Below are 26309 nucleotides of genomic sequence, written 5' to 3'. Positions count from 1 at the left end.
TATAGGGTTTAACGCCATTTTTCAGCACAAGATAGGCTATACATGGCGGCCAGTATTAATGGTGGAGGAAGAACCGGGAAAACCCCGGAAAGAACCACCGACCCACGAGAAGCTACCGGCAAGCTTTCTCACATATCCACATTTGCCGAGCCCGAGACTCGAACCCACGCAGACAGAGGTGAGATGGCAGTGATCCGTGACGGACAGCGCTTTAGACCACTCGGCCAGACACCAATGTACTTTGGGTGTTATTGTTTACTACCCTCCTTTCTAAATTGCTTCTTAGTGATACAATTATCTCATCATTTTTTTTTAAACCAACAAATTTCAAGCTGTCAGTGTTCAATTGCCCAAGTTAAATTTTCTTCATAGATTATTTTTGTATTAGAATATTCTTTGGATCGCTTATCTATCAAATTGTGAAACACAAACATTTACATCAACAACAACAAAGCAAGCTAAAATCCTTGCCGGGATGGAATTCGGAGGATAGCATCATATTGGCCTGGTGCAGACAAGGCAAGCACTGTTAACATTCAAAGGAACGCGTTTCCTTTCTATTTAGTAGCGGCGAGAGGGGAGTGATTTATTGCATTGAGAGAGGGCAGGGCTGAAGGGGGTGGGTGGCAACCGGGGATATATTTCCCTGGCCCGTGCCTGAACCCGTAAGGGGGCACTGGCCGAGCTACAATTTTTAATTTTATAAAAGAAAAAATTAGTTTGAACAAGAACTACTGGAGTTCTGGGTGTTTCTTACTGCAGGACCAGTGCTCGTTCTATACGGCCTTGAGAGAGGGGGCAATTGTCTCCGAACACCAGGCAGAGTGAGAACAATCGGGAATTTTTTTTAATAGTATTTCACCTTCACCTGATTTAACATAGTATATGCAATTAGCATTTGGGTCTGACTAATATCCGGGTATTGATCGTAATTTGAAGAGTGGACTACATTTAATTGCCGTGACGCGATGTTCGTTAGAAGTTGATGTTTGATAGTGCGACGATAGCTCATTATTAATTATTATTATTATTATTATTATTATTATACACATACACTATTCTATCCTCCTCCTCTTCTTCTTGTTAAACAATATATGATTATTCCGAAATTTTTAAGGCCGCTTTTTTCAAGGGAAATAACCATCGTATCAATAAATACATGTAAAATATAAATAAGACATCAACAACTTATATTATAGGCAACGAATCACTGTATCAAAAACTTCATAATTTCGCTGGTAATCGGTCATATCGCAAGCAATCATAATCTCGCTGGTAATCGATCACTGTATTGCAAGCAAGAAACACAACAAATTGTGACAAAAGACAATAATATATGCAACTTAGGTTTTGTAATGCAAATTAAACATTGATAATAATAATAATAATAATAATAATAATAATAATAATAATATTATTATTATTATTATTATTATTATTATTATTATTATCAGTAGTAGTAGCTCAAGTAGTATATATGACACAAACGCCCATCCAACAGGACTCCACGTCTATTCATGTTTTTGTCCCAAATAATAAATATGCACATTCACAAACTTGCGTACTTTATATGTGCCAGATCATTGTCATTATCAAATGCACTCCAATAAGCTCGATAAAACACGTCAACGATCCTTCTTGTTTCTTCTCATCGAGATATTGTTATTCCTCCGTGGCCAGGACAGGTAAGCAGTTTTACCTGCCATAATAACTACATTATCATCTGCGGTGGGTTTACCTGTTAATTTTCACCCAAGAGACATTTAAGCACAGTGTGTACTTATGTTCGAAGAGTAGAACAGAGAAGTTACAAGGCCGTACATTACAAATGCAGTTGTACTGTAGGCATCTGAGCGACATATAAAAGTAGTCTGTTCAGAGAGCTTGTTGTTAATGGGAAGTATAATCTCCATCGAAATTAACTTGAGGTAAGTGACAAATATTGATTGGATCATCGAGAAAGCTCATAAAGACGGGTACCCGATATAGAAAGCTTGAATGACATTATAAACTGTACTTCAGTTTCAAAGAGTTCTATTTTTCCAATCGTCAAGATCTGTGACTATTGAATTAGTAGTGTCTTACCTGTCGCCAAGCAAAGACTTCTGTTTACTTCTTTTTGCTTTTGTTCTTGTAATTGTTTATGTTCTTATCGTTCTGGATGAAGTCAATATTGGAAGTCTTTTTTTTAATTATCGTATGTTGCATACATTTTGTATTTTTGTACCGGTGCTGTTTTATATTATACACCCTTTACAGAATTTTAACATGACTATTTTTGTTTAATCTTGCACCACTATATACCAGCGTTTTGTTTGGAAGGTCTATGTTCTAAAGGCTGTTTTGTAATTCTTTCTTTTTCAAATGTTTAAAACTTTACTTTTAGTCTGTGCCATGCAGACAGTTTTGTGATAGCGTGTTATTAAATCCATACCTACCTAAATACCCGCACGCACGAACGCACACCCATACATGCATACAAACATACATACATACATACACCCACACACAAACATACATGCATGCATGCATACATCCATCCATCCATACATACATACATACATTGGGACTCCGATTAGTCTAAAGCGCTCACCGTTTTGGATCACTACCATCTTACCTAATGTCGGCGTGCGTTGAGTCTCGGCTCGGCCAGTGCGAGAAATCGTGCGAGTAGCTTCATGTGGGTCGGCGGTTCTTTATGGGGTTTTACCGGGTTCTTCCGCCACCATTTATTAGCATGCCTTGTGCTGAAAAATGACGTTAAACCCTATAACAACATACATACATACATGCATGCATGCATGGATACATACATACATACACACTATGGTCTATAATAATTGATTTGAAGAATTTTCACTCTGGCTTGGCTCAAGTTCAACACTATATGAGTTTAATATTCGTTGACATATGCTCTAGATGCCAATAGCATGCTTTTGCAAGATACGTTAATAGATTATGCTCATATTACATGCAGACAAAGGAATCATTTTGCACTTGCTTTGCCTTTCGGTGCCATCTAGTAATCAGTTCCTAATTCATGTCGTGAGACTATCAAAATATTAATCATATCTAACCTGTTAAACGTCGTAATCCATTAACCTGGTTGGTTAAAATTTAATTTAAAATTAACCAATAGCGTCTCATAAGCTTGAACTTAACGTTATGACTTAAGTAAATGAAGTTGAGACAGAGTATTTAAGTATAGACTTAAACTGGAACCGTTCCTAATGAAAACTAATGTAAACAACCGAGGTTAAATTTCAAAACATCTTGTTTTTGTTTATATCTGCATTTTCCGGTAAAGATGGTTGCAACCGCTGGATTAGAGTTCTCACGTTTGCTCCATACGCAGACTTGTATCATCCCAGATATGAACCAACCAGAAGTTTTTATTTGCTTGAATTTATTCTTGTCAATCCTACCAAAATAAAACCTAAAACAGCGATGTCTATTTTAATATGGTACAACTTCTTAAAAAAGATTCAATTTTTATGCGATTTTTATAACCTTTATTACAAATAAAGTTGGTTGTTAATATGGAGAGAAATTTAGCATGGGACCAGAGTTCAAAACAGACGTCATGAATGTCTGTTCAACATAAAATTGTAACATAACACAGAGTCCGGTGTTGAGAAGGCATAGGAGTAACTTAACTTTATTTCGGCATCAGAATAATGTACATTTAGATGCGCGTATATTAATCTTTATGTGTGTGGTGGTGTTGGGGGAATGAAATGAACTAGACCAGGGGTCTCAAACACGCGATCCGCCAAGCCGTATCCTATAGTCCGCAAAATAATTGACGTCACAAAGTGTCATCAGTAATAACAAAGGTGGTGCGGCCCTTGGGCCATCGAAATGCACTCAAGCGGCCCTCAAGGTGGTTTAAGTTTGAGACCCCTGAACTAGTTGTGTCTCGCAATCCTGTGATGACCAAAGTTTACCTGTGTATTGCACACAACATGTTTTCTATTTGCCGTATATTACACTTGATGTATTCATTATTTACCTGTGTATATTACACACGATTTTAGGGGCCCCGAGTTACCTAGTGGTATAAAGCGCTCATCGTTCCGGATTACTGACATCGCACCTCTGTCTGCGTGGGTTCGAGTCCCATGTTCGGATAACGTGGGCACTTGATAAATCCTGCCAGTAGCTTCTCATGGGTCGGTGGTTCTTTCCGGGGTTTTCCAGGGTTCTTTCTCCACCATTTATTCTGACCGCCATGTATAGCCTTACTTGTGCTGAAACTGGCGTTAATCTCTGCAGCAACAATAACACGCGACTTTTCTTATTTCCCCATAATACTTCACATGATGTTTGTATTATCTTCGCTGCCAGGTAAGGGGATTACGTTTTGTAAACACATGGTTCAATATCCATTCAAATTAAGTCGCTAACAGGTAAATCAGTCCATATGCTTCTGAATACACGTAAAACATTTTATTATGTATAAGGATACCCGTGTCTGTTTTGTTTATTTCGTTCCGAGTGCACCCGGAGCAACAAAGCACGCACTAACATTTACATTCGATCTGCTTTGGGGACAACATTAGAATATCGGAGCCTCAATATAATTCACTGTTTAAATGTATAATTAACACCAAGCTAATAGCTTTGTTCGATGACTTGAAAGGTTGTCTTCTTTTATCGATTTCTCTATGTCAATATTCTTTTAAAATACATAATCATTTCCAATATTTGTTTAAATGAGATCGGGTTAGATAGTATCGCAGATAGTTCCATCGTGGGTCAGCGATAACATTGCTAGCCTCGCGACTAGATCGTCTTGTCTTCGAATCCTATTAGCGTATCAACCACTGTTGGCGGGGAGTGTACCTCGGTAAGGCACTCTGCTATAATATTACGGACAATACCACTTCAATTGTTAAATTGCCGTTCCTGCCATGGTTTATTCATCGATCGATCATCAACTTTCGACTGAATAGCAAGCATGAAACACATAGCAAAGTATTTTTCGTTTCAAATAAATCAATCATCATTCATTTAAATTTCACCCAGGTGAGAATATTTTAACAGGGAGTTTCGTTATTCGAGCATTGACATAAAACTAATCGGAGAAAAGATTCACCGCTCTCTGTATCGAACATCAAATAAGGCGTTTGAAAGGAGTGCATAAAATGGAAACAATGGAAACAGATATTATTTTTTTCTATTATGTAAACTGCTTTTGAGAAGTCTTATTTCCTTGTAAAGATAATAATTGATTTTTAGTAACTGACCGTCATTGCTTTATATACATAATAAATTAAGGGCACGCAGATGTATAATATAGACAAATTATTCACTTTTAACACACAGATAATCAGGAGATGGAGGACATAGAGGCGTTACGACTTCTTACCAAAGAAATTCAAAGTATTCAAAACTTGCCCAATCCTCCGCCAAACCATGATGGGATAGAAAAGTTTGAAAAGGCAACCTCAAAGGTATTTGTAAGAAATTTGTTATATATTGTGGAAACAGTTGTAGCTCTCTCTCTCTCTCTCTCGATCTCGATCAATCGATCGATCGAAATTTCTCATTCGACCTGGGATTACGTCGGAACCAATGCTTACCAAACATTTTCGCTTGTATATTCGTACGTGTTGCCGAGCTGCCTGATCGTCAGGCTATTCACAGGGTTGTTACAATTTATTGAATGTCACTCAGTTTCTCGACATCGTGATTTAGAGGAGATTTTATCGTTATAATGTTTTGGCTCCTATTTCAATACGCGTTCTCCATCTCTCTTCGCTTTCAAGTCTTTTTTTCCACCTTCGTCATGGATAATTAATGAGTTTTTTTACAAATTGCAAACACGCTATGTAGATCAGAATATGCTGTTGTCTGTATGTCTGTTATACAAAAATTATATTTTATAAGTTGGATACATTCTTCACAGTAATTTTGGAAAATAATGAGTCCTTTTGGAGTAATTCTTCAATTTAAAGATTACATTTTATCCCCTGCCATTCCCAATGACTAAAGTATATCAGTTGTACGTAGTAATTTAGTTTGTAAAATATATAAAACATCACAGCAAAATAAATCAAAACCACCACCCTCCCCACAGAGAGACAAAAGTTGCCAGAACAGACTGTCAATCAAGCCTGATGTACACACGATAGCGTCTGTCTGAAATTTTAGTAGTTGTAGTTTCGAAGCAAAGATGAGGTCCTTCTTATTATAAACTCATTTGCAAGCGTATATTTCGGACTAACATGACTGTCGCACAATTTCTTTTTTGTGGCCATGTGTCGTGGGTACAACCTTTTTGAGGTAGTCTTTCAAAATTGTTGAATAATGTTAACCTTAAAATTGCATCATATTATAAAATACACGTTTTTATTTAACAAATGTGAACTTCATGAAACGGCTTAAACGTATTAATTGCAGACCTTTATAACTTTAGAGAGAACATATTTGCTTTGCCTAAATACAAGTATATTTATTACACGGATATTCACTCGTTATTCAACAGTGTGCATAAAATAAAGATCATCAAACGATTCATGCATACACTAATACACTAAATATTTAAAATCACTTAAATATAAATACTCACTTTAATACCAAAACTCACTAAAATATCAACACCCACTTAAATATCAACACTCACTTAAATATCAACACTCGCTTTAATATCAATGCCCATTTTCATATTAATACTCGCTTAATTGTTCATACTCACTTAAATATCAATACCCACCTTAATATCAATACTCTCTTAATTGTCAATACTCACTTTAATATAAATATTCATTTCAATATCAATACCCACTTTAATATCAATACTCAATTGTTAATACTCACTTAAATATCAACACTCATTTAAATATCAATACTCACTTTAATATCAATACCCACGATAATGTCAATACTAGCTTAATTATTAATACACACTTAAATATCAATACCCACTTTAATATAAATACTCACTTAAATATCAATACCCATTTTAACATCGATACTCACTGCACGGACTTTATACCTATGTCCATCACATATTTCATTATAAAAGTGCTGAAGAGCGGTTCGAAAATAAGTGGAGTGTTTTTAAGTATTTTCATTGGCAGTTCAATGCAATACATACTATATCGTATGTTAATGAAAAGGTAGTGGCTCTCAGCTACTACAACGGGACAAAACGTCTAACGTTATTTGTAGGCAAAAGTGATTAACATCAATATACCATATTACAGTTAATAATGGACATTGCAATAAATGCAAGTGGGAAAATAAAGTAGTCCATATAAAACAGACGGTTATTATAAAACAGACATGTTTGGTAATGACGATATACTAAGATAATGATAACATATTAACATCTACCCCTCCCAACTGACATAGACTAATTTAAAATAAGTGGATAATATATATCAAAAGTGGCTATTAAGGAGTGGGAGGTTATGTCTCTTAAGTATATGGATGAGATCTGAAGTGCCACGCGAGGTAGACAAAAACAATTAACGTTCAGATGGATGCATCATCTATTAATGACGGATATCTTGTGAGATGAGAACATGCCTCAGAATTATGTCTGCAATTTATAGAACGAAATCACACAGTATTGTTTGCCTAATATTTCTGAGACATCTCCCTCTACCACCCCCAAAACACCCCCCTACCCCCAATAAAACAAAACAAACCGGAGCAACAATTTATTCGAATACCTTCGGATATTTATATGATTTGACTGACCGAAGGACAGATCTAAATGTCACGACTGTAGTAGGTAGAACTGGGCGTGTCGGCTCTGATAACTCAAATGATATAGAGACCGCCTAGAGTTAGGGAGGTCAAGAGTTTGAGTTCCGGTCAGGCTGTGCATATTTTTACCTTTTACATTTGGCGTTCACCAATCCCTCGTCTGAATCTACCTCATGAATATTGGTGAAAATGCGGAAAATAACTTACGGTATTACGAATTAAATCCCAAAATAATCCAATAATTACAGACACTAGTCCTAGTAATTTAAAGTCCAGAATAAAAACTCAGTACAAGCCCGGAATACGTCCAAAAACTGACGGCGATGATATGTATGAGGTAGCTTATAAAGTGTTGATGTGTCAATAGTCTTTTGTTGAATCACGCTAATACAATTCCAGGTTTGAATTCACTATAAATTCCATGGAATGTATATATCCATGTATTTTATCAGATCACTTATGTAATTCCAAAGAAAATAATTATTTGAATTCAATAATTTGAAGAAAGTAGATTCCAGCCCAAAAATTACTGGTCACAACTTGATTGTGCTAATACTTAAAGTACAAAGGAAACAATTTTCTGTTTCAAGATTATATAATTCTCTACTTGACCTCGTGTCACAATTAGCATTTTCGGTATATAAAAAAATCACCTAACGGAAAATAACCTTCTAGAATGATCCTAATGTTTGCAAAATAAATCAATAACCTGGATTACACTCAGGAAATTCCAAAACGGATATAAAAACAAACATGTTTGCTTATGTTAGCTATATATTAGTTGTTTACACAGAATAAACACAAAAGTCAATTTGGGTCAAGAAATGAACTCCATTTTGGACAAGATCAAGTCCAACATACAATGTTACAATGCAATGGCATGTAATGAAATAAAAACACTAAGAAAGAATTATATTAAATAATCACAATACCTATCTCTTTAGTTTAAGTGTTATGAAATTGCAGACTTCATGCAAGAACAGTTTATTGCAGAAATTGAAGATCTTGGCACTATTTCTGAACCTGAGGAATGCGTGTAAGGGACGTGGTCCATTGCACATGGGCAATCAATTTTACGTTGCACAAAAACAAATAGTCACATATTTTAACGAAGAATGATGTTACTTTTTTTAAAAACTAAATTACAATCAAAAGATATATCAAAAAGGCTTTAAAAAGTCATCTGAACAAATATAAGAATGGGGATAATTGTGTGGAAATATTTGTTGGACTCTAACTATACATGTGTCTATCGAATAATACACATATTTGTACAGTCATTCGACAGATAGTATAGGCGCTAGGTGGCAACGAAATTACTACAAAGTTTGCTATAGACAAAACCAACGTCACTGTTTTCATTTGCATCTGGAAGATCGCCAGTTAGAGAAATATAAGCGAGAGAAGATTTTTCAAAGTGTGTGAAAAGCAGAACGGTGGTAATTATCGAATTAAATTTAATACTACTAATTTGTCTCAGACAGTTCGTTTCTCCCGCAACATCGTGCTGACCTTTGCAAATTAAAGTCATAAGTGAGAGAAAATGTCACTCACACAGATCTTTCCTTGGGGTTGCTTAGAAAGAACGCAAGGAATATATTTGTATATTTCCATGAATACGTGGTGCATATAGCCTATGATTATGGAAGCAACATCAACGCCACCAGCAACAGAAACAACAAAGACCAAAACAAAAACAGTTTCCCAAAACACAAGTAAAACAAACAATAGATTTACATAGGTGCTGCGGTAGTTTAAGTTCTTCCACTTTTTGGACAGGCAGTATACAATCCTTATGACATGCAAACATTGACAGGATTACGATGTGTCTTTATGCTGCTCTTGTTTCCTAGGTGATCGATCATGTGCTCGACACGATGCAAGAAGTAGCTAGATATGGGGAGGCAATCAATGCGAAGATGGAAGAGATGCGTTCCGCACTGGAGCAATCAACGATGAAAATACAAGAGCAAATCAAGAAAACACTTGATTCTATCAAAGGCAAGCAATTATCTTATACTATCTGACCATAAAACGATAGTGATATAGTTTCATTGCCCTTTTTGTTCCAGGTGTACATCACAATTTCAACTTCAAACGGTACAGACTCAGATCTGATATCATATAAAGCGCTGATATATCCTGTTTCTGGCTGTTTCATGAAATATTTATAATACAGATTACCAGCGCATTATTCGACTAAATAAAGAAGAATCCACGGTATTAAAAACTGCATGAGCGTGATGCACTTACACCATACAGAATTTATTTGAAAATTTTAATTTGATTTCATATTTTCATCTTCCGAATTTTTACATCGCTTATCAGATTCGGAATTAATTTACACGCCTAGAAATGGAAATGTTTTAATCAAGCGACACATATCAGATTTATATTTCATTTGAATACATCCGTTAGTCTTATAGTTCTGTCCAATCATAATACCCCCTATCCCACACCCCCCCCCCCCCGAAACGTTTAAGATCAAGAGCGCATCGAGTGCAAATAATTATTTTTCTTATTAGATTTGATAACACTTGTAGTCAATCATAAAGTGGAGGGATAGTCAATACTTTTAAGAGGATGTATTTGGAGGTGGGGTGGGGTGAAAGTAGTGATGACATTTTGAAGTAAGGTTTAATGTTGTTGATTTGACGCCGGTAGAGGGGTTGATATACTTTTACTTTTCATCTATTTTTTGTATATATCCAAAAGCCCCCCCCCCCCCGTACCTGTATTAACTGTTTCTCCATAATTGTTGCCTTCTCATTCATTTTGAAGTTTCCAACTCCTTGATATGAGACTGAGAAGGTATAATCCTGAAAAGTTTAATTGAGGTAAAATAAACTTGCATACGAATCGGTATCATAAACTAAGTTATCTCATGGATACCGCGTCATTGAGGTTAATTTTTCAATATCCTACTCCTTCTATATGAAATACGTCCGTGACGTCTGGGAAGGCAAAGCCCTAACGATCGAGGCATCCGAATAGTTGTCAAACTTATTTGTCTTTCACTGTGCGTTTCGTTACATCAAATCAATATTTGTCTTCGTTTGATAAATATAATCAATTGATTTCATGAACACTAAATTTTATGTAACGTATCGAATAATATAAATACTTTCCGGTCATCAAGGCCCCCCCCCCGACTCTTATTCCCCATTCATTATTGTCATTTGAAATAAGCAACCATGAAATATGTTATATTCATGAGGCCACAATATTTGCATCGTTATCTATACTGCAATGGTGCTGCCATTTATGTACAATCTCAAATTACTAGTATAAGGAAAGTTAGACAATCATTCAGAGAGAGAGAGAGAGAGAGAGAGAAAGCGAGCGAGCGAGAGTGAGTGTGTGTGTGTGTGTGTGTGTGTGTGTGTGAGAGAGAGAGAGAGAAAGAGAGAGAGAAAGAGAGTATATCTTTATTTCAATAAATCAATTGTGTGACGCAAAATTATTGGTTGAGAAGGTAAGTATTGCATATAAAGACTCACCTGGCATTTTGTCCACTCCAGCCGAAAAAGACATGCCATCAGAAGCGTTTTTCTCTTGATATGAAATGACAATCAATTATGTGACTTTATCTATTCTATGTTGTGTTTTTCTGCACTCAGTATTTGAAAATTACTACGTTCACTTCCAATACGTTTGGAAGTCAATTTAAAAGAAATAATATCTTCTTTCATTTAAAAAAAATTACTAATTTATAATATTTATGATAATATTTATGTCCAAATTAGATTCGATATACTTGTACAATGCCAAGTCTTGTGTGTGTGTGTGTTTGTTTGTATGTGTGTAAGTTTGTGTTTGTGTGTGTGTGTGAGAGAGAGAGATAGTGCGACCATTTGGACATTTTTATATTTAATAATTAATAATTGACTTTTAGAACATGATGATAAGTGTAGGAAACAATATCAAAGTAATATATACGCTATTATATGTGTGTTTAGTAACCGACACATTTAACATATAGACCGAGTGTCAACTGGCTATTGCAACTATTTATAATTGATATTATGGGCACTGTATATAGATCCCAAGGAAAGCGTAAACATACCGTTACAACAAACCAGATTACTGTGGTTTATTTGATTTTTGCTTATTTTGTCCCTTAGGCACGAGAGGCGAGAAATAAAGAAAATATTCTGATGAAATTGCGTACCATTTTAATTTCATTTAGAAGACAGGGGCGCTTAATAATTTTAATCGTTATTTTCATATGTCATTTACGATTAATCAATGAGCAGAAAGAATGTTTATATATTCGTATTATTGTTCCATGGGCGGATCACAATTTGATATACCAATAGTACTGATATATCGATTTGCTTATACCAAGACTTTAAATGCCAAGTAATTTTTATATTTTTAATGTTGTTGTTGTTGTTGTTGTTGTTGTTCTAGTGTTTAACGCCATTTTCAGCACAAGATAGGCTATACATGGCGGCCAGTATAACTGGTGGAGGAAGAACCCTGGGAAACCCAGGGAAGAACCACCGACCCACGAAAAGCTACTGACAGGCTTTCCCACGTACCCATGCTAGCCGATCCTTGGAGTCCACGCAGACAGATGTGAGATGGCAGTGATCCGGAACGGTGAGCGCTTTAGACCGCTCGGCCATTCAGGGCCCCTTATTTGTAATATATATATATGACTCGTACATAACGACTCGTACATAACGAGCGTTATTTCTTAGCTTATTACTAAGCTTTAACATTAATCATACAACTATAATGCCTTGATAATTATTTTTAATATATTTCTTGATGTAGAATTTGTTTACACCGCTCGGGTCGCCTAAGTGGTTAGAGCGTCCGTCGTGGGTTCGAACTCCGGCCGAGTCTTAGCAAAGCTGTCAGCATTAAGAGGTTAGTGTTAGGACTTGTCGGCCTGGTGCCAGGATAATGTGAATGAGTGGGACATCATGTTATATGTCTGTGGCACGATGTCCCAATGCAAGAGATCATTGTAAGCTGCCACACTGAAGACATCGTAGCGACATGACCAAACTTTAATAATAATGAGGAATTTGTATAGCGCCTAATCTTTAGAAGCTCTAAGCGCTTTACAACATTAGACACCACCTATAAGATACAAAACATATAATGATATGATTAAAAAAACAAACACCATGAAATTAGAAAACATTAAAAAACATGCTGAGAATATTTAAGGTAGGAAACATTATTAGGTCTTTAAGTTTGTTCTTGCAGCCGAAATAAGTGAGTTTTGAGATCACTCTTGCATGTGATCACTGTGTCTTTGTGTCTAGGTTCAGTGGGCAATTCATTCCACGTTGCTGGGCCCTGGTATGCAAACGGACGCTGTCCATATGACTTTGTTTTCATAGTGGGAATAATGAGTATACGATTGTCAGAAGAGGAGCGTAAGTATCTTGCTGGTGTGTACATTTGGGTGAGGTCGGATAGGGATGTTGGACTACAGTCCGACAGTGAAACGTAGCACAGAGAACACATTTTGTGTTTGACTCTGGATCGAATGGGGTACAGAGCAGCGGGGAGGTTTTGCTCTGATTGTGGTACTCTAAGCATGATCCGCGCAGCAGTGTTTTGAACTTTTTGAAGTTTCTATAGCAGATATTGAGATGAACCAGACAGAATTGAGTTACACTAAGCAGCAGGGAAGTTGTACAGACCAGCCGTTCCAACCAAAATAAACCTTCCTACGAGAACTTTCTCCGTAGAAGCCTCAGAAAGCCGAAATAAACCTTCCTACGAAAAATAATTTGCGTAAAATCCCCACCGAGTGCAATTTTTGTGTGCATTCGGGCAAGTAAAAAAGGAAGATTTTCTGGGGGGGGGGGGTCTGGGATATTTTTTTTGTGTTAATTTGATTTTGCATCTTTGGGCTGCTTTGGCCAATTTTACGTCACATTAAAATAATATACTTGAAAATAATATGAGTCAGAAAACTAGCACAGTTGGAGAGCCTCATTCTGCTAGATTAGCGCGAGAGCAATTAGCTGCAGTAAAGAAACTTATCCCGGCAAAACAATTACATAAGAGAAATGTCCGAGCACATGAAGACACAGAATTTGGAATTGCTGAGGTATCGTCAAAATGGTTAAAACCAGTTACCGAAACAACCGAGAGAGTTGTATTTGGTGATATGAAAGACCAGGAGATCAGGAAAAAGGGAATTTTTCCCATGTTGAAAGGTATCGAGGAACAATCACGAATATTACCCGAGCGATTAGCAATACTAGCACAACAACGCAAGCAACAACCTGCAATTGCTTATAAAATAAGTAAAGGAAAACCTGGAGTAGGAAAGCCCGGAGTAGGAAAACCCGAAGCAGGAAAAAGGAAGCTTAATATCGAGGATTTAAGAGAAAATTTCACCGATGAGGGATGGGAAATGATATCACGACCGCTATCTACGCTGTATAGTATAGATCAATTTGGTCAATTTGCGGAAAATTATTTTGATGGTCGAGGAGAATATTTGACTGATAAAGGAAGGGGAAAATACAAAAGCCGTAAAGATTGGTATATTATGTTATATAAAGTTTATGCGGAAAAAACACAGGCGAGCGAAAGGGACCCATATTACAGAAGATTTTTAGCAGCAGCAAGAGATACACAAAAATATAATGCGGAACAAGCGGAAGAAGAAAAGCAACGAGTAAAGGAAGAAAAACAACAAGCGAAAGAAAGAAGACAACAGGAGAAGGAAGAAAAAGCTAAAACACGGAAGGGAAAAACAATACCAAGGGAAGATATTCAACCACATGAGGAAGATATTCAACCACAGGAAGAAGAATTTCAACCACAGGAATTAGGAGCCAGACCAAAGGAAGGAATTCCACCTCAGAAAAAAAAGAAAAAGGATAAGAGCGACCAGGAACCAGTAATTCAACCAAGCTATTATGAGCCACTTGCGAGGGGGGTGGCGGAAAAATTTACACTTCGTTCAATACCAATTGATCCTAATTTACCCGCTGATACTTATTTGAAAGAAGACAGTATAAATTTACTCAAAGATGATTATTTAAGATTAACAGCCGCTGCGTATGATTCTCCGGAAAATAGAAGTTTATTTTTGAAAAAAACAATTTGTTGATACAGTCAGAGGGGTTGATTGGCCGGCATTAATTTATTTTGGTAGTTTAGGAGAACCGATAGATTATTACGATCATAAATTTTTAAAATTTTTAAAGGAGATTGATGAACATAGAAAAACACTACCACCGGGAACCTCGACGAACTGGAAAGGTCCCGTACTTTCACCTGAGCCAAGATGGGGTATCTCGAACTATGAGGGTAGGGCACTTAGGTCTACCCCCTCACCTCCACAAATGTATTCACCATTGACATCGTCATCGACACCGCCATCATCATCGCCATCTCCAGAACCAAAAACAGGAAGCGGATATACCATTTGCCCTGACAGCGTTGTCAACGATGTGTCTCGCCTTGAAGTATTAATCGGAGGAAAACGAGCCGGAAATAACTCTCATGAAATAATCAACGAGGCCTCAGATATTTGTCAGCGATTATTCCGCGGTGGCGTCATCGACTCTTACATTTACAAGGAACTCGTCGATGAACTCATCGATTAAAACAACATAATTGAAATAACATGATTGTTCACAAACATCAGCGCAGACCTAGACAGGTCCGCATAGTTAACTCTCGATTGCCTGTATACAAATATATTCACGGCAATGGACTCGGAGATATCGTTAAAAGTTTCGTCACGCGAGTAATACCTAAAATCGGACCCACAGTCAAGCAATTTGCGTCAAAAGCAATAGGAAAGATCGGCGAGACTGTCATCTATGGTATCGGCAATTTGGCCACTAAGGGCTACGATGCTGTCAAAAGCAGAATATCAAATTTAATGCGTAAAAAACAACCCGTCAAATTACCTAGTACCAGCGAAATGCCCCCCGAAGTCAGTAAAGCTATAAACGACGCAGCAAATAAAAAAATAAATGACCTAGCACAGGAAGTTGCAAATACAAGCTTCATTTCAGGCAGTGGTCTTCGTTTTAGATGAAATTCTTATTAATAAATGTTCGCACAAGTGTCAAACGAAGTGTTCGACATGGACGAGCCTGTAGGTAGAGACACATCCGTGCGAGATTTCCAGTATTTTTCATACGACGCAGTGACGCCAAATACTGAAAATCGCTTGGAAATTCAAGTCCACGACACAACAAGATATTTTCTTCCATCTGAGGCATATATCGAAGTTGTTGGGGAAGTTATTAAAGCAGATAATACAGTCTATGGAGCAAATTTTAGAGTCGGATTTGTTAACAACGGCGTTATGGCATTATTCAAGAGTGCCACTTACATGATCGACGGAAGAGAGATTGAGTCAATTACTAATGATGTTGACTTAGCAACAACGATAATAGGCCTAGCTAGATACTCGGATGATTTTACTAGATCAGCTGGCCCTAATATGATGTTTGCCAAAGATAATTCTGATCGCCCCGATAGCAGACAATTCGAGATCAGACAACCTAAGAATCGTGCCAATCCTGCTGTTAACAATCCAGATGTCGAAGATATGATTATTAATACTAATCCTGATCATAATATTGGATTTGCCACGCGAAAACTTATGCTAGAAGGAAATCGCAGAAGATTCTCTTGTGCTATTCCGTTATCCCATATATTCGGATTTTGCAGGCATTTCAGGAAAATTATCTACGGAGCGAAACATACCGTAACATTTGTCAGAAAAGGAAATAGCGATGATGCTATCTGGCGAGAAGGTGCTATCAATTACAATACTAACGTGATAGATGCCAATGCCGATCCCGCAAATGCCGGCCAGGTAAAATTACTTAAATTTACCTTGTGGATGCCAGCGATAACTCCATCAATAATCGAGGAAGAAAAATTATTATCGTTCATGAACCAAGGCGGTAAATCTGTCATGTCATGGCTGACAACAACAACAGATTCCACAAATACCGATATTGATGGTGATTTTACCTGGCGTATTGCATCGCAGCAAGGTACCTCTGCACCTAGGCATATCTTTATCGCCTTTTTGCACACGCGAAGATATCATCAATTATACAGCCATATGATATTCGATAGTATCCACGCAACAAACGTGTCACTGAGAGTAAATGGCCAACAAGAACCATCAGAGGAAATATCAATTAATTTTGAAAATTATTCGACAGCTCGCGCGTATCATCGCTTGCTAAGTTTTATGGGTCGCGATCAAAATATCGATACCGGATTGCAAATATCGCAGCTAGATTTTAATACTCGCTATCCTATCTATTACTTTTCCCTGGAGCATCTCGACCTGGTAAAACAATCCGTCGTTGATATCCATTTCAAAGCCAGAATTCGCACGGGAAATAATTTATATAAAGCAGTTGCGGTGATTCTCAGCGATAGAACAATGATCTTCGAAGGCATCAGCGGTAGAATGAGAATCATCGACGCTCCTGTCGAGAAAATGTGACAAAATCAAATATTTCCAAATTTAGATTAAGCGATTATTAATATGCCATACGAACACGTCAGTGTAACTCTGACCCCGGGTCAGATGAAAAAGCTCCAATCAGCGATATCAAAGCGATGCGGTATGAAATTAACCCTGAAAAATGATCAAATTCAGGGCGGTCCTAACAAACTGTCGCTAACTAAAAATCAACGTGAACGATTCACCAAAGCAAAATCAGTGAATTCCGGCGTTCATGTGAATCTTAGTATAGGTGCCATCAGAGACATGGTCAAAACGGGCGGAATTTTCCCTCTGCTAGCCGCTATTCCCGCGTTAATAGCAGGCGCAAAAGCGTTAGGGTTAGGTGCGGTTGGAGCCGTAGGTGCTAAATTAGCGCATAAAGCAATGGGAGGGCGATACGGTAAAAAAAAGGGAAGCGGCCTCTATCTAAGACGACCTCCCATGTACGGATCCGGCCTTTATCTAAGACGACCCCCGTACGGATCCGGTCTGAAATTAGCCTACCAGCCTCAAATTTAGATTTATTCAACGAAGCAAAGAATAAAAAAATAAAATTTTTCAGAGGCGTATTTATGCGGGATCAACTACCAGAAAAACCGAACCCTACCGAGACAGGAATAATAAATCTCGATTCAAATACCGGCCCTGGCACACACTGGGTCGCCTACGCGATTAATCCACGCGAAGTTGTTTATTTTGACTCGTACGGATTAGCTCCACCAAAAGAATTCGTCAATTACGTGTCAAAGTTAAATATTCCAATTTGGTATTCGACACTTCCGACGCAGACGTTAATGGATCCACCGATATGCGGTCCTGAATCAATTAATGTCCTTGATGCAATTTCAAAATCATCCGGTCCGTATCATAAAATCGTATTTGAATATGCCATAGATAAATATCATGGTTGATATTTACGGTAGATTTATCTACAGGAAGAAGGAAGCAGAAGTGACTGACGTCGATCTATCAAAATTCGCAACCAGGGATGATATTAACAATCTTCTATCGCTGTCAGAAGTGGATCCTGGCGAAGTTGCTATTTTTCAGAGCCGCGAAGGAAGATTACAAACCAGCAACGTCAAAATAACTGATATAATCAAGCGAGACGAATATAACGATCGCATTAATCAATTTACTAGCCTGTCAGATTCGGTATCAAAATCCATCGCTGATATTATAGCGAAGTTACCCCTGAAGGCCAATATCGCGGATGTGGAAAAAAAGGACAACGAGCTATCAGCAACGTTGCTTCTAAAGGCCGATAAAACATTACACGACGATCTTCAGGACAGAATGACAAAAAGACTTAACAGGCTAAATAACGACCTTAAAAAACTCGACGATGCCTTAGCTAAATTTAGCAAAAAATTTGAGGATGATATAAAAACATCCAGCGATACTTCCTCCGCCGCAAACGAACTAGCAAAGAAAAAAGCCGATCAAGCATCGCATGACGGTCTTAGCGATAAAGTGAGAAAAATCAACGAGGATATTACTAATATTCTCGCCGATATTACCGAAATAAATATCGTAATGAGTCAGAAAAGCGATAAAACATCGCACGACGATCTCAGCGAGAAAACAAAAAAAATCAACGATGAAATTACTAAAATTCTCGCTGATATTAACGTGGTACGTGAATTAGCGCGTCAAAAATTCGATACATCAGTGTACGGCGGAGAAATTCGAGATTTAAACACGAAACTTCTCGACGCAACTACAAAAATTAGCGATATTAACACAAAAATATCGTCAATGAATCTTGGAAGATTAGCGCGTATTTCGATACCAGCGGAGGTAGAAACAAAAAATCTTCCCTGCCATGTGCCATTTGTGTTTAGGACATACAATTATACTTGGGAACCTGGAGACAGTATCGGGTTTCTTTTCACCGCGCCAATTACTGGCGTATATCGAATATATGTGATCTCCAAGATAAAATTCAATATAATAACGGAACGTGGCAGTAAAATCCATGAATTTTATCCTGGATTTTTTATTATTTCGCTAAGTGAAGGTAGCGATATATTATGCGATCTAGAACCGCCAGACAGAACCACCACAGGACCAATTCCCTATTTTGTAATTTTCGAATATTTATCGGGATGGGAAACAGTTGGTATTCCGGGATAAACATAATTGGTAAACCGTAATTGTTAACATAGATACTAATAAATGACCGCATCGGATTACCGTTACAATCAGGCGCGTTCATGGCAGGATTCGCTAAAAAAACTTCTCGACGAATATCAAACAAAAATAAAAAAATACCAGCGTAGATTAATTGCCATCGATGTTGCTGTGTACGCGGTAAGCGCAATTATCGCTGGTGCGGGAATAATCTTATCCGCGGTAACAACAATCGCGCCAATCGTAGCAACGATAATAATCTCGTCGACAACGACAATCGCCGGTGTTCTCAATATCATCGCGAAAAAAATATCCTCGTGCACGAATGAAAAATTGTCTCTATACACGAGTAAACTATCCCAGGTCAACAATGCGTATTCAAAATTATCATCGCTGCTTTCTGAGAGTCTCAACGATGGCGTTATATCCGATCTAGAATTTTCCTCGATGATAAATATCTACTCCGAGATTGAACAAATGAATATCAATAATGTCCGAACTAACTCAAATCGTGACAAACACGACACCGCCGATAACGACACTGATATCGGCAAGCTCAACCAGGCCAGAATTTAGTATCGATTTTCCAATACCAATTAGCGTCAAGGAAATTGCGCTGTCACAGTTACGCGTCTATAATAGCTGGCCCAATGTTAGGTCGAAATCATTTGGTAGATTATCATCGAATAATTCGCTTGTTTTTGCCAATAAAAACCGCCCCGATGGAACTCCCGATTGGATAGTCGTTGGCATACCAACAGGCAGTTACGAAATTGAGCAACTAGATAAGGAATTTACCAGTAGAATATCAAATATAACCGGCGATGCTACTCCAGGAATAAAAATTTTAACACACGATCCAACGTTGTCGTCGATAATCGAAGTAAAATCGCCATATGTCGTCGATATTTACCAGTCATCGATTAGGACAGTTCTAGGTTGGCCCGAAATCGCACCTCTGGCAAAACCAGAAAAACCAGATTTTATTATTCCAGGTTGGCACGAAGAAGCTCCTCCAGAGCTACCGGAGCCAAAAAAATCAGATTTTACTACTGATGAGGTATGGAGGGAAGATAACAAACACAAGCCTCTGATCCACAGCGCCATCAATCTCATGAATAACCACAAATTTGACTTGGTAATGTTCGCTTTTACTTTTATTAACGAAAGAATTCTCTCGTGGTTGCCTCTTCCTAAAATTCCCCCCGGTGTGAAAATCTTCGACGCTACCAACATTAACAGGATAATAGCCCCCATAGACGGTATCTTGGTAAGAAGAACCCTCGACGAATTTATTCAAGAACATAAATTACAATTAAATTTACTACGAGAATCCTTTCATGAATGCATCTTAAATAAATCAGGTTCATGTAGCGAAATTATCGAACGCGTGAAGATTTTAAATCAACTCGCGAATGATGTTGAATATTATCACGGTATGTTCATTCGGGCGATAATCGACGATATATCAATTGCCGATTATGTTCTTCCTATTAGCAAATTCGAGTTGATCAGAAATTCAGGAGAAAAACAAAAATTCATGAGAGTATTTGGATTAACCGAGGAAACGCTACCAAATTTCAAATTTCCCGATTATGATGTTGATGAAATGAGAAAATCCGTCACTGATACCATCGATGATTTATTTCCGAAATTACATGCCGCGTGGACTAAAAAAATACAATCAGAATCGATTCTCAAACATAATAATGATCCAACCGGGCAAGGGCGGCATATCTCGCCGGGTATCGTTAACATAACGGAGGTTATCGCGATTTATCTTCACGCGGATGTTGTTGAAAACAGCTACAACGTGGATTCGTCTATGTCAGGGCAGGCACAGCAGGGGTTTATCTTGTATTCGTTTTCGCCTAGCGTCTCTCCGGGTTTTTTGATAATAAAAGAGCCAGTAAATCCGTTTTATCTGCGATGTCACAATCGATTATTGTCGAAGATAAATTTCAAACTGACGGATCAGAATGGACATTTGCTTGATATACGCGGAGAAACACTAAGTATCAATTTGTTGAGATCGTGAAATAATCTAAGATTCTAAAGATTCTTAAAGATTTTTAAAATCTCTCCACGGGAAAAAAACGGGCCAAAAAAATAAATAAAAACCAGCAGATTTTTCAAAATTAGTAAAAATTTTTAATTTTGATGGGGTAAATACCCGTCAAATTGAGCAATTTATGTATTTTTATGTTTTTGATGGGGTAAATACCCGTCAAATTGTGCAATTTATATAATTTTATGTTTTTGATGGGGTAAATACCCGTCAAAATTAAGAAAATTGCACAATTTCAAAAAATAAATTATTTCGGTAAATAATAAAAAAAATTAATAAAAATCAGAGAGATTAAGAAATTTGTGTAATTTTATGTTTTTGATGGGGTAAATACCCGTCAAATTGTGCAATTTATATAATTTCTTAAATCCGTTGGGGTAAATACCCGTCAAATTGTGCAATTTATATAATTTTATGTTTTTGATGGGGTAAATAGCCGTCAAAATTAAGAAAATTGCATAATTTCAGTAAAATAATAAAAAAAAATAATAAAAATCAGGAAATTTTGTTTTTTTTTGTGGCAAGAATCTTAAGAATCTTCAGAATCTTTGACTCTACTTTCATCGACCAGCTTTTTTAGCTGCCTGACACGCGAGCTGGTAATTTTTCTCGACTCATACTCGTCGGATAATCTCGATTTAACTTTTTCTACCAGCGTCGATAATTTAACAAAATCCTCGATTTGATCATCGCTGACAGTCGCAAGTGATTGGTACATGGCAATCTGGATTTTCTTTATAAACTTATATTCTGACGGTAGCGTGTATCTGTATTCGAGCTTCCCTTGAACAATCGTCTCAAATTCGGACCGGATTTTACCTGTGTCCAAATCTGAGGATAAATTTATGTTTTTGTTTTTCAGATCCTCGATGGCTTCGATGATATTGTTTATGTTATCCTCGTTCATTATACAAATTTGTAATATTTAATTAATTTTTAGAAAATATTGAGATTTTTAATCAGATATTATCGGAATATAGTAAAATTCGATCCACTCGCCAAATAGATATGAGAATGTCGCGTTGATTATTTTTTCTGTCGCACGTTGCACCGATGCTGGATTAATACTAAAATATTTTGCAGCGGCGTTTATCGATGTAAATGCAAGTTCCTCGCCTGTTTCTCGATTTACCGATTTAACCGCCTTAGATGGTCGCCGTACGCCACCGGTATTACCAAATCTTGAATTTTGACTCGGAGTGACCGCTCGGAGATTGGAAAGTTTGTTGTTAAGTTTATTTCCATCGATGTGGTCAATAACAAGACCGATTTCTACTGGTCCGTGAAAACATTCAAATACAAACTTATGACAAAAATAACCTTCGCATCTTTGTTTTTTGCCTTTGCTAATGGTAAATAACAGATAACCCGAATTACAAACATGACCAACACGATTCTTTGTTCTAATATTTCTAACGATACCATCCGATGATGACTCGTATCCCATGATCGTAGGATGAGATTTAAACTCGCATGTCATTGTTGTTGGAGGAATCGTTGATTTCAAGTTCATTATATAATAATTATATGTCTAAATCGTTATTTGCCTTGAATCGATTAATATAATCTTCTTCACATGTTATAACCGACGAGGATCTTTTTTCATAATATCGCCGCAATTCTCGATAATTTTTCCCTCCACAAGCCAAACACAACCGTGTCTTTCCTCGAGTGCCAACTTGACAAATTAAGCAACGTTGTGGTCCTTTACTGCCACGTCGAATCGCATATATATGAGCGCCGCAATAATCACCTCTGCAGGATTTATCACAGAAATTTGTTCAACCGATTGGTATCCACGCGCATTGATTCATTATAATTTAAACATTTGTCTAAAATATAATCATGGATGCATTTGATCTTGATGAGGCAGAATATATTATACCTGAGGTTGACCGAGCCAAGAAAGAATTCTTCGATGATGGAGCGGTTCATACTTGGTCGACTTGGAAAACGAACTCTGTTGATGCTACGATGAATCTGGAGCGAGCCAAGAAAATAATCGAGCACATAAAAACCGAACATTCCGAAGAGCGATTTATCTTCGGGATAAAATTTATCGCACAAATGGCTGACGATACTTGGATTATTCGCGATAAACGAGATCCAGTGCGTGGCGGTAAGAAAAATGTTACCCTCGATAAAAACTCTAAGCATGGATTGTTACTGGGGATCGATGGTCCCTATTATGCCAGGGCGTATCCATCTAGCGCTGTTGTTTATGGAATTTATCGGCTAAATAACAACCCCAACATGAAAAATCTACCCGCGATGAAAGAATCGCCGAAGATAAACTGCGTGGCTGAGCGTGTAATCGAGCACATGAAAAACGCACGACGTGGATCTGGTTTGACCCAGTTGAGGTTGGATAAAATTAACTCATGGGCAAAGACCGTCGCTGATGGTGCATCGGTGGATGATGTAGCTGCGTTGAGTAAAAAACTTAAATTTCCTATCACGGTGAAAACGCTATCGGGAGAAATATTATATTCGTCGCCGTATAAATCTCGAGGAGCACCAATCGAAATTGTCGATCACAATTCACACGCGTGGTCGCAATCTGTAATGATATTCCCGCGGGATCGTGTTGTTAAATTTTATCCCGTGGAAAATTCTGCGGAATTTTCTGCAAAGGACAATTCCGATGCCATGTTTAGATTTATCAAAAAATTAGCCGCGTCTGATCCAATATCAATTTGGTTATTCTCGAGCGAAGAAAAATACGATCAGTTTATATTGCCATGCGGCGATATTTACCGTGATGAAATATTACACGAATCAATGAAAAATCTCGCGGTGAGGTATTCGTCGAATCCCGATCAGCTATTAACGAATTGTTTTACGGTTCCGTCTGTTGCTGCTCACGCTGCTAGAGAGAGAAACTCATGGAAACCTACGAGAAACGAATTTCTCGCTGATATTCAACTTAGCTGCATCGAGTACGGCCATGGAGGATTGTGGAATACCAAGTACAATTTCGAAGATATGATTTCCGTTGACATGAGCGCGTGTTATCCTGGAAGTTTCCTTGGATATGGCGATTGTGCAGATTATTTTGCTAAATTCGGCCATCCTACCAGCGAGATGACAAGAGTAGCAATTAATGGACCGTTGCCTGATTTTGTCATGACCGGATTCGCTTGTGTTACGTCATTCGAGTTTGCTGAAAATTTACATAAGATTTGTTATATTTGGTTTGGTAGGCATTTATCTCAGCGCCGTTGGGTTCCTACGGTGTTATTGAGATATATGCTGGATTCGTCAATGTTAGTATCGTTGACAGTAAGCGAGGCGATTATATCTTACAGAAAACAAACTAAGGTGTGGTTGCCGACGGATTGTGACAACGCGAAAGATATAGGAAGAAAAATAATTGGTAAATTTACTCAAGGCGGATCCGTTGATCATAAACATCGACACGCTAGGTTGTTTATCAACGATGCCGAGATGGATTTTATAATCGCCGATACGGTATCGCGAGGAATATTCTGCAACAGAGAGAATATTATCATCGACGGAGCAAAGTTAGGTACCGTAATTAGCTACCTTGATGGAGAATCAGCGCAATATACACATTTGCGGTCGTCGATGCTCGCTTATGTGAGCATAAATTTACTCTCGATGATAAATAAATTTTCTGATATCGCGGTAAGAGTCGCGACGGATTCGTTTTATATCGATAAAAATACCAATACAAGCTGGAGAATTTAATCACAGATGGTAGCTCTTGGGGAACTTGGAGGATAAAAAACGAGGATATTCTAGATTATTGTGAAGACGCCGATGTCGAAGATTGCGATAAATTTCATCGAGATAAATTTGAGGAAATATCGACGGCTGCATCTGCATTTGACCCAATTTCACGCGGCAAATTCGTTTACATGAATGGTCCTGGTGGTAGCGGTAAAACAACGCGAGCGATAAATTTATTTGCAAACTCCGATATGATCGTGTTGACTCCGACTCACAGATTAGCGCGAGAAATAAAGCAACGCGGGGTTGATTCTTGCACGTATCATAGTTATTTCAAGTACAGCGGTGGATTATGGGATTCGGCTCGCATGGGAAATAAATATATCAACAAGATCATAATATTTGATGAAATTTGCACGGTAAATCTAGACACGCTAAAATCGATATTGACTTGGCTGGAGGGGAAAAATACCGCCGTGGTAATGTGCGGAGATCACGGTCAGCCTGATCCGATTGATGGTGAATCGCCTCACGAATGGCTCAGAAACTTCGTTGACTATTATGAGGAAATCGACGCCGATTATAGATCTACTGATATTTTACTGACCGAATTCAAAAAATTAATTCGATTACAACCGAATAAAATTCAATGTGATGTGATGAGAAGAATAATCGACGAAACTCCGATGGATAATTTTCTAAATTTGTGGCGTCCCGATCATCTAATCGTCGCTAGTAGAAAAATTGTTCGTGATATTATCCAGGAAATGTTATTCAAGTTGCATTATGAGAAATTTCCAACGTTACAGGTGCCGTTATGCTATAGGCCCGCTGATACTAGGAAACAAAATATCAGTGTTACTTTGCCCTGTGGAGAGGAAAAGACCTTGGTCTTGAATGATATTATCTTCGTTGATATTAATCTTGTCAATGACGCGATAAACGCAGAAAAATCGCCATGGAAACTAGGATACGCAACAACGATACACTCGTCGCAGGGATTGACCGTACATGGCCAGGTTTGGATCGTCGATGATAGAATTTCCTGGTCAAATTTAGTGTATTTAGCCGTGTCGAGAGTAAGAAAATTATCTCAGTTAGGTAGAATTCGAATAAATCACATTAGTGACGCTGGCGGTAGTTGAGTATCTTTTGGTATTATTTGTAATTCTTCCTTGGTAAATCCGCGTTGAGGCGCTAACGAATCTAGAATATAAATAGCTG

The 26309-nt window shown here is 37.7% G+C and overlaps 1 protein-coding gene across 1 annotated transcript in view; it reads left to right on the top strand.

The window, feature by feature from the left end:
* The first annotated feature begins 1584 nt into the window (after positions 1–1584).
* The window catches only part of LOC149784250 (death domain-containing protein 1-like), a 61077-nt gene continuing 36352 nt past the window's right edge, over positions 1585–26309 (top strand). The window contains exons 1-3 of the mRNA XM_089932285.1: positions 1585–1928; positions 5329–5456; positions 9573–9720. Of these exons, the coding sequence (XP_089788411.1) occupies positions 5340–5456; positions 9573–9720 (265 nt within the window). The 5' untranslated portion in view covers positions 1585–1928; positions 5329–5339. The remainder of the gene's footprint in view (positions 1929–5328; positions 5457–9572; positions 9721–26309) is intronic.

This window comes from Sinohyriopsis cumingii, chromosome 14 (genome assembly GCF_028554795.1).
Source record: "Sinohyriopsis cumingii isolate HCF-2022 chromosome 14, ASM2855479v2, whole genome shotgun sequence".
In the NCBI taxonomy this organism is placed as follows: domain Eukaryota; kingdom Metazoa; phylum Mollusca; class Bivalvia; order Unionida; family Unionidae; genus Sinohyriopsis; species Sinohyriopsis cumingii.
This window is presented reverse-complemented; position numbering and strand designations above follow the sequence as displayed.